The 12,321-nt window shown below is 41.6% G+C and overlaps 1 protein-coding gene across 6 annotated transcripts in view; it reads right to left on the reverse strand.

The window, feature by feature from the left end:
- WDR86 (WD repeat domain 86) overlaps nucleotides 1-12,321 on the reverse strand; it is a 61,055-nt gene that overhangs the window by 7,335 nt on the left and 41,399 nt on the right. For 5 of the 6 annotated variants that reach the window (XM_069084002.1, XM_069083993.1, XM_069083984.1 and 2 more), the window contains exons 5-7: nucleotides 10,307-10,442; nucleotides 4,387-4,490; nucleotides 176-1,508 (exon numbers count right to left, since the gene is read on the reverse strand). In XM_069084002.1, coding sequence (XP_068940103.1) covers nucleotides 1,284-1,508; nucleotides 4,387-4,490; nucleotides 10,307-10,442 — 465 coding nt within the window. In that variant the 3' untranslated portion in view covers nucleotides 176-1,283. Of the gene's footprint in view, nucleotides 1-175; nucleotides 1,509-4,386; nucleotides 4,491-10,306; nucleotides 10,443-12,321 lie in introns of those variants that run through there. The other variant, XM_069084023.1, reaches the window with a different exon arrangement.

Genomic DNA, 12,321 nt, shown 5'->3' on the forward strand with positions numbered 1-12,321 from the left:
AGGGAAGTTAACTTGTCCAAGGTCATTTGGGATGTCAGTGGGAGAGATGAAACTCCAAAGCCATCCTACCACCCAGCATTCCTCACCTGTATTTATTACTGTACCCCTCTGCACAAAACATAGTACTTAGCCCTGTAGTTCTACAGGATTAAATCAAGAAAAGCACACCAAGAGAGCATGGCTAACAATATGTATTTCAGTTCTCTATCAAGTTCCCTCATCACAGAAAACTGACCAAAATGAAAAAAGGACAGTGATCACATACATATCCATGGCTCAGTGTTTTTCTTTTAAACTATATATATATATTTAAATGTAATGTTCTCATTCTCTTCTTCTCGAGTTCAGGAGTTAAGATTCTGGCTTCATTTGGGGATTCAGGGAGTGGAGGGATTGGTGTCTGATCTCTTATTCCCAAGCAGAATAAGAGGTCGGGTTGTTGATCCATGATGAGAGAAGAAAGGAGAGAAGCTGAGATTTGCCAAGTTAAAGTGTCTAAGGAGTAGCAGCCAGTCTTGCCCATAAGAAAGGCTTAATCTCTGTGTTCTTGGCAACCTTTCTCTTGGTTATTCACTGTGGTAATGTGTGTATGTTGGGGGAAGGTGAGGGAAATGGAGAGGGAAGGAGAAACAGATGGAGAGAGTGAAAATCAGAGGGAAAGACAAAGTGGGAAATCGATAGGGACAATAGGCAGAAGAAATGAGATGGGAAAATGGGAAAAGGAGAAGAATTGGAGAAAATGGTGTGGAGAGAACTGGAGATGAGGCAGGGGAAGAAAAGGGAGGAGGGAGAAGAGAACAAAATTCTCAAACCAAAAGTGTAATCTGTATCACCTCATCCCTTGCCAGATAATGTAATAAAGGCAGAATCATCTCATTTTTCCCTTCATTTCTTGTTTCCTTGAGAAGAGGGCTGTAGTGCTGGGCAGCAGCTGGTTGCAGAGAGGAATTTTAAAAAATATTTTTAAATTTCAGTTGTATGATAATAAGCACACAGAGGGAACACATCTAGTCCTACAGGGCTCCTTTGTGTTCCAGCCATAAGTCCCAGAAGGCACATGAATCGAGATGGGCATCTGCACCATCATGATCTACACAAAGTGAGACCACAGGGCATTCGATTTCCTGAGCTCATCAAGGAAACAGATTTTCAAACATTCGTTGTGAACAACTTCAAAACTCTCCAAACTTGCTTGGGACCTTCTAGTCTTCCCTTCTGCTGGGTAACAGGATGGCTTGGTTTTGGCAACCAATGGCTAAGGTCCCTTCTATACACTCTTATGATCACAGCAGCTCAATGGTCTCACACTCCCCACCCTGCGGTGAAGTCGCTGTGCAACCAACTTTGTTGTTGAAGAGCTGGGAGAGGCTCCTTTTGGGGGTGCTGCGGTTCTGGGCCAGCACCTCCCTCTTGGGGCGGCTACGCAAATTTTGCTTGCAGACTCCATGAATGTCCCAGATTCTCAGTGTACCATCATGGGAGGCTGTGTAGAGTACCTCATTGTGAACCTGAAATAACATGGTCATATTTCATCCTGCTCAGCCTGGGTCAGAATACCAGGAAGCACACGAGGCAGATTGGGGGGGGTGGGGGGATGTTGGGGTAGGGGGTAGAAATCCTCCTACTGCAAATTCTCAATTATATACCATGATGAGGGAATCAAGTGATATAGATTCAATTCAAATCAAGTAAACCAAAACTTACTAAGCAATTTATACATGTAGGACTGCTGGATGCTAGAGATACAAAAATGGAACATGGATATAGTCTCTGCCAACAAAGAGCTATGAACGTAATCCAGGGGGAGCAGAGTTATACTTAGCAACTTCATCATAAATGGAACAAATAGAATGAAAATTGTCCTCAAATCGACTTGGAAATTCATGACATGAAAATAATGAGGACTGTTATCAAACCTGACTTGTCAACCTAACAAATTTTTAAATTTCACAATCTTTTAAATTATTTATACCCTCTAAATTTTAACACCCTAGGAAGAGCTCCTGTTGGCCTGACCTAGTTAAAGCTTAAGTGAGGTAGGGAGAACACAGTAGGCACCCAAATAGGTATCATATAAGGCAAAATGCTATAAGAGCAAAAGAGAGTTTCAGGCAAAGTATCGTAGGAAAATATGAGGAGGGAGAGATTGCTTTCAGCTAGTGGGATCAGAGAAGCTTCATGAAGGCCATGTGGCACTTGAGCTAGTCATGAAGGATGAGAATTCCAACAAGTGGAGATGGAGAAGCAGAGCATTCCCTGTATGGTGTATGGTTGTGTGTATACATGGAGGCAGAGTGGCAACAGGAAATAGAAAAGCAGACTGGAGTCAGAATGTGGAGGACCTTCAATGCCAGGCCACGGAGGTGATATTGTATCTCATGGCAATAGGGAGCCTCTTAACATTTTTTGAGAAAAGGGAATGCTGTGGCCAGACTCATCCATTAGGAAAAGTACTCTGGTCAACCCAGTACTCTTCTTTGATACTTTTAAGTCTATAATTCTGTGATCCCACTTCAATGGTCTGTGATTTCATTGAAGTGGGCACTCCCTCTAACAGTGCAGACTGATGCTCTGGATAGAGCTGCTGTGTGTGTGTATGTGTGTGTGTGTGTGTGTGTGTGTATTTATGTTTTGTATCCCTGACTAGATTGTAAGATCCTTGAGGGCACAGAACATGTCTTCTTGTGACTCACCCTCCAAATACTAAGCATATAGGGGATCACACAAAGGATATGTTGAACTGAACTAAATACACCAAGGACAGATTGGCTTAGGACACTGGTCACAAGCGTTAGAGGATTCTGAATTGCTGGGCAAAGCTGTCTCTTAACAAGATTGTGAAGTAGACAAAACTCAAATTTTGTGGTCTCCTACCTTGCCATCAGAGACTAGGGGCTCTTTCTTCTGACCTGGACACTATGAACAGCTGCCCCCTGGTTATTTGTATGGTTTTATTTTACCTCTTTTTGTATCCCTAGTATTAAGCACAGTGCATGGGAAATTGTAGGTACTTAATAAATTCTGGTTGTTGACTGATTCTCCAATGTCACATGCTTACAGTTTCCTAACAAGCAACCCTTGCCAAGAGATTAACTGCTAACTAAATTGTTAGCTAGGAATGAAACAGTTAACTTAGAAGTAAAGAATTAGTCAATAACTAAAGTGGATCTGACAAAGCATTAAGAATTAAAATTCTATCCTAGCTATTAAGTAAGATATTAGGGAATAATGGCTTAAGCCCTCTCTGATATTTGTATTTTAATAGGGCAGCCCCAAATAAAATGTTTACCCCCTTTCACTGTCCAGAGCCAATATGGTACACAGTAGACAAATAGGGAGAAGACCATAAATCTAGAGTTGGTCATTTAGTGCAATCCCCAATAAGACTGAGGGCTTTGCTCATGGTCACACATACAGTAAGGGAAGAGATGGGATCAGAACCCAGATCCTCTAAAAGTCAGTGAAAAGGTAAATATGGAATGCAACTAATTTGAGTATCTTTCTCTCCCCACAGTTAGAGGACTGGTAGTATTTCAACAGAGTCATTGATGTTCCTGTCCCAATTTATCTCCATTTACCTGTACAATCTACCTGGGTGGTTTGCTACCTATGTAACCTTGGGCAAGGCTCTTAACCTCTCTGGGCCTCAGTTTCCCTATGTATAAAATGAAGGGCTTGGATTAGATGAGGTTCCTTCTTACGCAACAGCTAGGATCCTAAGGTCTACTACTGCTTGCAGACATTGTAAACCCCTTCCTATCACCTGTTTAGTCCCCTCTAACACAAATCTCCCCATCCTGCACCCATTTTAGTCATGGAATGCTATAAGATATAAATACATTATGTTATAATTATATATAGTAATATATCATACAATACCATGCTATATCTTACCAACAATACAATATTAATAGTGACAAAATCATATATAATAACATTATCATAACTATAATTATAAATATAAAAAACCAGGAGCACTAGGCGTGAATGAGCCCTTCAATATTTCCAAACAAAAGGAAAAAAAGAGAAGTTATGAGTTGAACACCAGGGCCCATGGTGGAGTGAGCCAGAAAACTGATGGTAATCTCTGAAGCACCATCTCCACATCTGCTTGTACCCACCTCACTCCCACAAGCTCCTAGTAAAAACTCACAACAACACATCCCTAAGAGAGATCTGCACCTTCATGCATCAAAACCATAACTTCAGGGGTTAATACACTAAGGGGTTAGATAGAAAAGGGGGGATCTGTGAGAGATTTGGGGGCTGAAAGTATAAGATGATAAATTGTTTCTAAGGCTGAAGTAAACCCCAAACTCAGTTTTTCTCTACCCTCTAATAACCATATCAATAGACTTCCAAACCTGGAAGGTCTCTCAGTCCTACCTGGATGCAGTTGATGATGAAGGTGTGGCCCCGGAATACCCTTTGCAGCACACCAGACTCGGTATTGAATGCTCTGGCACAGGCATCTCCACTGCCTGTAAACACTGCAAATATAAACACATGTAGGCATTGGCTATCAACAGACTATACCTGGATGGCAAGAAGGCTTCTGCCTCTCTCCAGGCCTCAGTTTCTTCATCAATTATAGTTATAGAGAAATAAGAACCATTCCCCATGTCAAAGGATACGAACAGGCAGTATTCAGAAGAAGAAATCAAAGCTATCAATAGTTCTATTAAAAAATGTTCTAAATCGCTATTGATTAGAAAAACAAATTTAAACAACTTTCAGGTTATCACTTCACAACTATCAGATTGGCTAACATGACAGAAAAGTAAAATGACAAATGCTGGAGAGGATGTGTAAAAATTGGGACATTAATGTATTCTTGGTGGAGTTGTGAACTGATCCAACTATTCTGGAGAGCAATTTGGAACTATGCCCAAAGGGCTATAAAACCATGCATACCTTTTGACCTAGCAATACCACTACTATATCTCAAAGATTGCAACTCAAAGAAACCAAAGAAAATGAAAAAGGACCTATACTTATAAAAATATTTATAGCAACTCTTTTTGTGGTGGCAAAGAATTAGAAATTGAGGGGATGCCCATCAACTGGGGAGTGACTATACAAGTTGTGGTATAAGATTGTGAAGGGATGCTAATGTACTATGAGAAATGACAAACAGAATAGCTTCAGAAAAACCTGGGAAGTCTTCTATGAACTGACACAAAGTGAAGTGAGCAGAACAAGAACACTGTGCACAGTAAATAGCAATATTATAAGTATGATCAATTGCAAAAGACTTAGCTATTCTGATCAATACAATGATCCAAGACAATTCCAAAGGACTCCTGATAAAAAAAAATGCTATCCATTTCCAGATACACAGAGAGAGAGAGAGAGGGAGTACTGATGAAATATGCATGCAGATTAAAGCATAATTTTTCACTTTATTTTTCTTCCTTTTTTTTGCAACATGGCTAATATGGAAATAGATTTTGCATAATTTCACATGTATAATTGATACCACATTGCTTGCCTTCTTAATGGGTGGAGGAGAGAGACAGGCAGGAAGGAAAGAATGTGGAATGCAAAAAATTTTTTAAATTGATGTTAAAAATAAATTAAAATTTATTTAAAAATAAAATAGGAATAATCATCCATCAGTGGTTTCCTATTGCCCCAAGGATAACATACAAACTTCAGTTTCACCTTACATAATCTTATTCCATCTGCATTTTTCAGATTTATTATATATTATTTCCCTTCGCTTTGTGGTCCAGACAAAGGCCTTACTTACTTACCACTCATCAAACTTGGGATTCCATTTCCCAGTTCTGTGTTTTTGTGCCTCTCTTCAACTTATGCTACTTCCTTCCCCTCACCTCTGTGAGGGGAGAATGGCAAAAATTCAGTTTCATTCAAGGCTCAGCTCAGGTGCCAGCACCTAAAGAAGGCTTTCTTAACCACTTCCCCCCAGTTGTTACTGTTTACTCCCTCTTCAAATTATCATATAGACATATGTATATATGATATATGCACATGTGTTACATATACCGTATCTGTTGTATATTAGCTAGATATCTGTATTATGCTAGGTAAAACACAAATTCCTTGAGGGCAGGAACTGGTTTTTGTATTGTCTTTATATTCCCATTCAGTCAACAAGAATTAATTAAGCTATTGTGCTACATAAGAAATGACAAGTAGGCAGATTTCAGAAAAACCTGGAAAGACTTACATGAACTGATACAAAGTAAAATGAGCAGAACCAGGAGAACATTGTACATAGTAACAGCAACACTGTGCAGTGACCAACTATGATGATACACTTAGTTCTCCTCAGCAATACAATGATTTAAGATAAGTCCAAAAGACTCATGATGGAAAATGCTATTCATATCCAGAGAAAGAACTGATGGAGTCTGAATGCAGATTGAAGCATACTATTTTTACTTTATTTCCTTTTTTTTCCATTGGGGAGGGAAGAGGAGGAAGAGAGGGAGAAAATTTGGAACTCAAAATTTTATATAAAAAATGAATGTTAAATAAAATGAAAACAAAACAAAAAAAGAAAATTAAAAAATGAGCATTTATCAAGTTCTTGCTTTGTGCCAGGTTGTAAATGAAGGCACTGTCCCTGCCCTTGAGGAGCTCCCATTCCAATGGGAGAGACAACCTGTAAATAACTAGGAACATACAAGATACATACACCGTCAGTGGAAGGTGATTTGAGAAAGGCGATAGTGGCTCAGGGAATCAGAAAAGGTCTTTCAGGAGAAGGTGGTATTGAGCTGAAACTTGAAGGACACTGGGGAAACAGAGAGGGAGAGAATTCCAGTTGTGGGGGACAGTTAAGTACAAACACACGAAGTCTGGTGATGGATTTTGTCATGTTTGAAGAATTGGAAGCAGGCCCATGTTACTTGATGGCTGAGTTTGTGGAGAGGCCTCAGATTAGAAAAAGATAAAAAGGGGCAGGTTATGAGGAGCTTTGTAATTGCTGTTTGTCCTTCATTCTGAAGGAGGACCATGACATCAGGAAGGTGAGGCCATGATATGCCAGTGAATTGGATTGAAGTGAGGGAGGGCTGTGCAAAGTCACCAGCCTCATTTTCTTCTCCTGAGCCCTCTGGGTCCAGTGGTGCAGTGGATGGAGCACTGGGTTTGCAATCAGGAAGACCAAGTTCAAATCTGGCCTCAGACACTTACTAGCTGAGTGACCCTGGGCAAGTCACTTAACCTTGCTTGCCTCGGTTTCCCCATCTGTAAAATGAGATGGAGAAGAAAATGGCAAACCACTCCAGGATCTTTGCCAAGAAAGCCCCAAATGGGGTCATAAAGAGCTGGAAATGACTGAACAGCAGTAATAGAAAAGATAGGACCTGAACCAAGTTCCTCTGACTCCAAGTCTTCCTTACTTCCCACTACACCCAGCTATCCCCACAGACTTACCATGGGGAGACTCCTCTACCAACCAGACAAGGCTATATGAATGTGACACATTAGCTCTTACTACCCCAGGCATGAAAAGCATTGTGATTGTAATGGGGAAGGTTCCACATCAACAATCAGAAGACATAGCTTCTGGGCCTTGAAGGACAAGAAGTATTTTAGTAGCAGAGAAGAGAAGGGAGTGTATGTCAAATATCCCTCATTCCTCCTGCCTCCCACTTCCGGGAAAACCAACCCAGGACCTGACCCGGAGCACCAAGATCTGTTTGCTGAACACAGAATTCTGTGTCTCCTACCCCAGGGCCCGAGCCTTATTTGGGGCTTTATTGAAAAGATCCAGTTCCATGGGTTCTTTAACCATGAAGATCACGAATAAAGACAGTGAGGTTTGCTTCAAGCTGTGGGGGCGATGGATGGGACCCTGGTGCTGGTGCCGTCAGGGCGACCGACACAAAGCAACTCAAGGTGGATCTGATTTACAGCCAGAAAATCGGTTCTTTATAAGCTGTTCAAAAGGCCTCTGGGAGCCGAGTGCTCTGATTTTTAAAGTGGGGTTTGGGAGCAGAGTTTCAATCACACCCACTGGCTGTGACACAGGAAGGAGAAGAGAACAATTGATCTTTTTCTGCGTCAGATCCCCCACCTCTTGAGAGCAGTCTGGGTTCTATTCTCAGACACTCAGCGCCAACCCCCTCTGACACCTCTGACTGTGAAAACAGATTTTATGATTCCTTTTTCACCTCATCAGCAGCCTCCCCCCCTCCTCTCCCTGACCCTCTCCAGCTGCCAGGAGTGGGGACGCTCACAGGTGTGCCCCAAAGGTCATTTTTCTGTCTAGCCAGACACCCTGCAGGGAACCTGAGAAGCTGGGCAGGCTTTAGGAGACAGGAATGAGGATGAGAGTGACAGAGATGGAGTGACTGACTTTTGAGAAGAGGGAGGCCAAGGAACAGAACAAAAACATTTCAGGTGGGCTTGAGGGCCCCACCCCAGATACCAGATGTGTGGTGCATCTGTGACGTGCATGCAGGTTATCAGAGGCAAGAATGAAAAATTCTGGAGGGTAGGGCCATGTCAGACTTCAGGTACAGACTATGAGATCTCCTGGACAAGTCCCTTAACCTCGGCCTCAGTTTCCTCACCTGTAAAATGGGTATTAATGGTGCCTACTTCCCACGGTGAAGATCAAATGATAGAACATCTGTAAAGCACTTAGCACTGCTCCTGGTATGTAGCTGGTGCTTAATAAATGTCTGTTTCCTTTGGGGGCCTGCAGACATTGTTACTCCTCTGCCTGATCCTAAATCATGAGAATTCCATCCTTACCTAGTGTTTTTCAACTTGGGAAATCCTAATTATGTTCTGTCATGGAAAGATGGGATGATAGCATGTTACAGTGGAGAAGGTGATGGAGTTGGAGGTTCTGGGTTCAAATGTTGGCTCTGCCATTTACTACCTAGGTAGTATTTACCTTGGGTAAGTCACTTAACCTCTTTAGGCCTCAGTTTTCTTATGTGTAAAATGAGAGGGCTGGACCAGATCCCCAAGGTTACTTTCATCTTTAAATATTTAATACTATTAATACTAACAACTGTAGCTAGCATTTGTAAACCCCTTAAAGTTTGTAAAGTGCTTTACAAATAACATCTCATTTGATCCTCATAACAACGCTGGGAAGTAGGTGCTGTTATTATCCTCATTTTACAGATGAGGAAATTGAGGCAGAGAGAGGTTAAGTGACTTGTCCAGGGTCACAAGGCTAGCTGGATTTGGACTCAGGTCTTCCCAACTCCAGATCCAGAGGTCTATCCAAGTTACTGCCTAACGTCTTTAGGGATGTAAGGGGGAAGGGGAACACACATGATAGAAACTTCTAACCACATGCGGGAGGTAAGTCTATTCGGAGGGTAGTGGGAAACAGATAAGCTTTCCAATATATTCCTCCCCCAAGGAGGAAATGATTAAGAACTGGAAACAATGACTGGACGTAAAAATTACTGCATAGTTATAATATACTTATATAAATATATAAAATATTTGTAGTTAATATAAAATTCAGATAAATATATATTATGTAACAATGTATACAATATATTAATATACATTATATAACATAACGTTAATATAGAAAGTTTATATATTTTCTATATGATACATAAAATTTATATAAAATATAAAAAATATATTTCATAGTATTTTTAAGGTTTACTAGGATGGTTTCTTCACAACTGCCCTATGAGGTAGGTAGCCTAAGTATTATTGCCTCATTTTACAGGAGAAACTGAAGTTCAGAGGGGCTAAGTAGTGTGCCTAAACTCCCACAGCTCTTGTTATCAGAGGCAGGATTTGCTCATAGAATTTTTTTTTCTTTTTGGAGGGGGAAGGGCAGGGCAATTGGAGTTAAGTGACTTGCCCAAGATCACACAGCTAGTAAGTATTAAGTGTCTGGGATTAAATTTGAACTCAGGTCTTCCTGACTCCAGGGCCAGTGCGATATTCACTGCACCACCTACCTGCCCCTTAGAGGCAGGATTTGAATTCTGATTCAAAGTCAAGGTACTCTTTCTACTTGCCACCATGCTATTATAAAGAACTGTAATTATTCTGAAACTATGCATTATATTAAGTACACCTCCCTCTTCTAATTACAAAGTAGCAATGGAGTAGCCAAGGGTAGGGAACCTGCAGCCTAGAGGTCACATGCAACCCTCTAGGTCCTCAAGTGTGGCCCACTAGCCAGGTTCCCTACCCCTGGAATAGCCTGATTGCCAAGGTCTGAGGCATCTAATAGCCAGATCACACACTCTTAAGATCCAACAAAGAAAATGACCTCAGATTCCAAAGGTGTATAAGAGGATAGCCCAGGCTACTTTAGAAGAAGGCAGAGCTGGGAACTTACAGGTGCCAGCGTGGTACTTGAGGGCACTCACGCTGTGCTTGTGGGCCCTGAATGTGCGCACGCTCTCCCCAGTGTCTGTCAGCCAGCACTTCACTGTCCTGTCTGCACTTCCTGAGTACAAGTGCCGATTCACCAGCTGCAAGAGAGGAGGAAGAGGGAGAGAGGTCAGCCCCTACTGGAACACAGCCCTGCCCCATTCTTTTTGTTTGGACACGCCATCAGTAAGGAATTGGGGGCGAGGGGAGTCCAAACCCCCAACATAGGTATTATTTATTTTTACATTTAATTTGTATCATATTTTTCTCGATTCCTGTCTATAAATTATATACATAATGAGACTAGTATATCATGTACATTATAAAATATACACAAAACAGACATTAAAAAGAGAGATGACAAATAGTATTTTCAAAGTAATTTATTTAAATGTGTCTCACAAAGAAATCACACTAGGAATAGAAATGTCCAGCCTGCCAACCGTTCTAGCATTAGGGTATTTGCCTTTAAGTTCCCATTTCTTTGCTGGAATCTTTTTAAGTCACCCGGCCTTCTTGTGAGAGTCAGTGTAATTATAATGAGATCACATAATCTGTAAGGCCACTTAATTGGGCACATGAAAACTGTAAAGAATGAATGAAAGAAAAGTGTTTTCTGAGCATTTGTGATGTGTGCAAAGCATCAAATCAGTGGGAATACAAACAGAGAAGTGGAGCCCATGCTCCCAAGAAACTCTAATTCTAGTACGGGCCACAACATAGAGAGGGGAGTTAAGCCCCAAGTCAGATGGCAAGATCCCACGGTCCTTATGATGCAGCAGCAAAGCTACAAAGAGTTAATGTTATTTCCACTGACAAAATACTATCTATTTCTGATTTTGAACTGCTGGACAAAGCCAAGGACTTCTCTTGTGGGTCTTCATGGCTACTGAACGGGGGGGGGGGGGGGGGGGGCCTGCAGAGGTACAGCACCTGCACAGGTGTTGCTTCCCATGGTGATAACTAGGGGGTCAGGCTGGAGCCAGGCCAGTGGTCTGTGGATGTCGAGAACCTGGCAAAATATCAACTTATGTTCAAAGTGAACCACGTGAGAGCACCCATCAACCTGACCATGCTATGACCTCCTACTCTTCCCTCGGAATATCCATGACATGATTGACACATGACTCAGCGAAGGGTGCCTTTATTAACCATATGTTAAATATTATTAAAGTTTAAATTCATTCTCATTCTCTCCCTCATTTAAACAAAGAAGCTCTCCTATTTTCTTCCTTCACCCCAAGAGATCGTTTTATACATCCCACTTTGGAGACCATGGGAAGGAGGAGGGGGGCAGCAAGCATTTATTAAATACCTACCTTGTGTCACAACTTGTGCTAATCACTTTATGTGTATTATCTCATTTGCTTCTCACAACTCTGGGAGGCAGTTGTTATTATTAGGGTTAATGGGTTAATGACTTGCCCAGGTACATCTAGATAGTATATATCTGAGGTCATATTTGAACTCAGATCTTCCCCGACTCCAGGCTCAGTACTCTATCCACTGAGTCACCATAGCACCAAAAACACCATTCATTTACCAGCTTGTTACTGACATGAAAGGTGATGCTGTGACCTAAGTCAGCTGATCCCATTCCTACCTTCCTGAAGGGCTCTCAAGACCTCCCTTGACACAAATGGGTGGGGCAGTCATCACTGGAGGAGCACCAAGACCCAAATATCTTCTGTGCCCCCACTGCCTCCTATGATGCCTAAAATTTACATTGTTGTTTGGTTGTATTTCAGTCATGTCTGACTCTCCATGACTCCATTTGGGGTTTTCTTGGCAGAGATATTGGAGTGGTTTGACATTTTCTTCTCCAGCTTATTTTACAGATGAGGAAACTGAGGCAAACAGGGTAAAGTGACTTGCCCAAGGTCACATAGCTAGTAAATGTCTGAGACCACATTTGAACTCAGGTCTTCCTGACTCCAGGCTTGGTGCTCTATTCACTATACCACCTAGATGTCCCAAATT

Source organism: Petaurus breviceps, unplaced genomic scaffold, assembly GCF_028583685.1.
Source record: "Petaurus breviceps papuanus isolate PSGF00001 unplaced genomic scaffold, PetGlider_PUasm1.0 115, whole genome shotgun sequence".
NCBI lineage: Eukaryota > Metazoa > Chordata > Mammalia > Diprotodontia > Petauridae > Petaurus > Petaurus breviceps.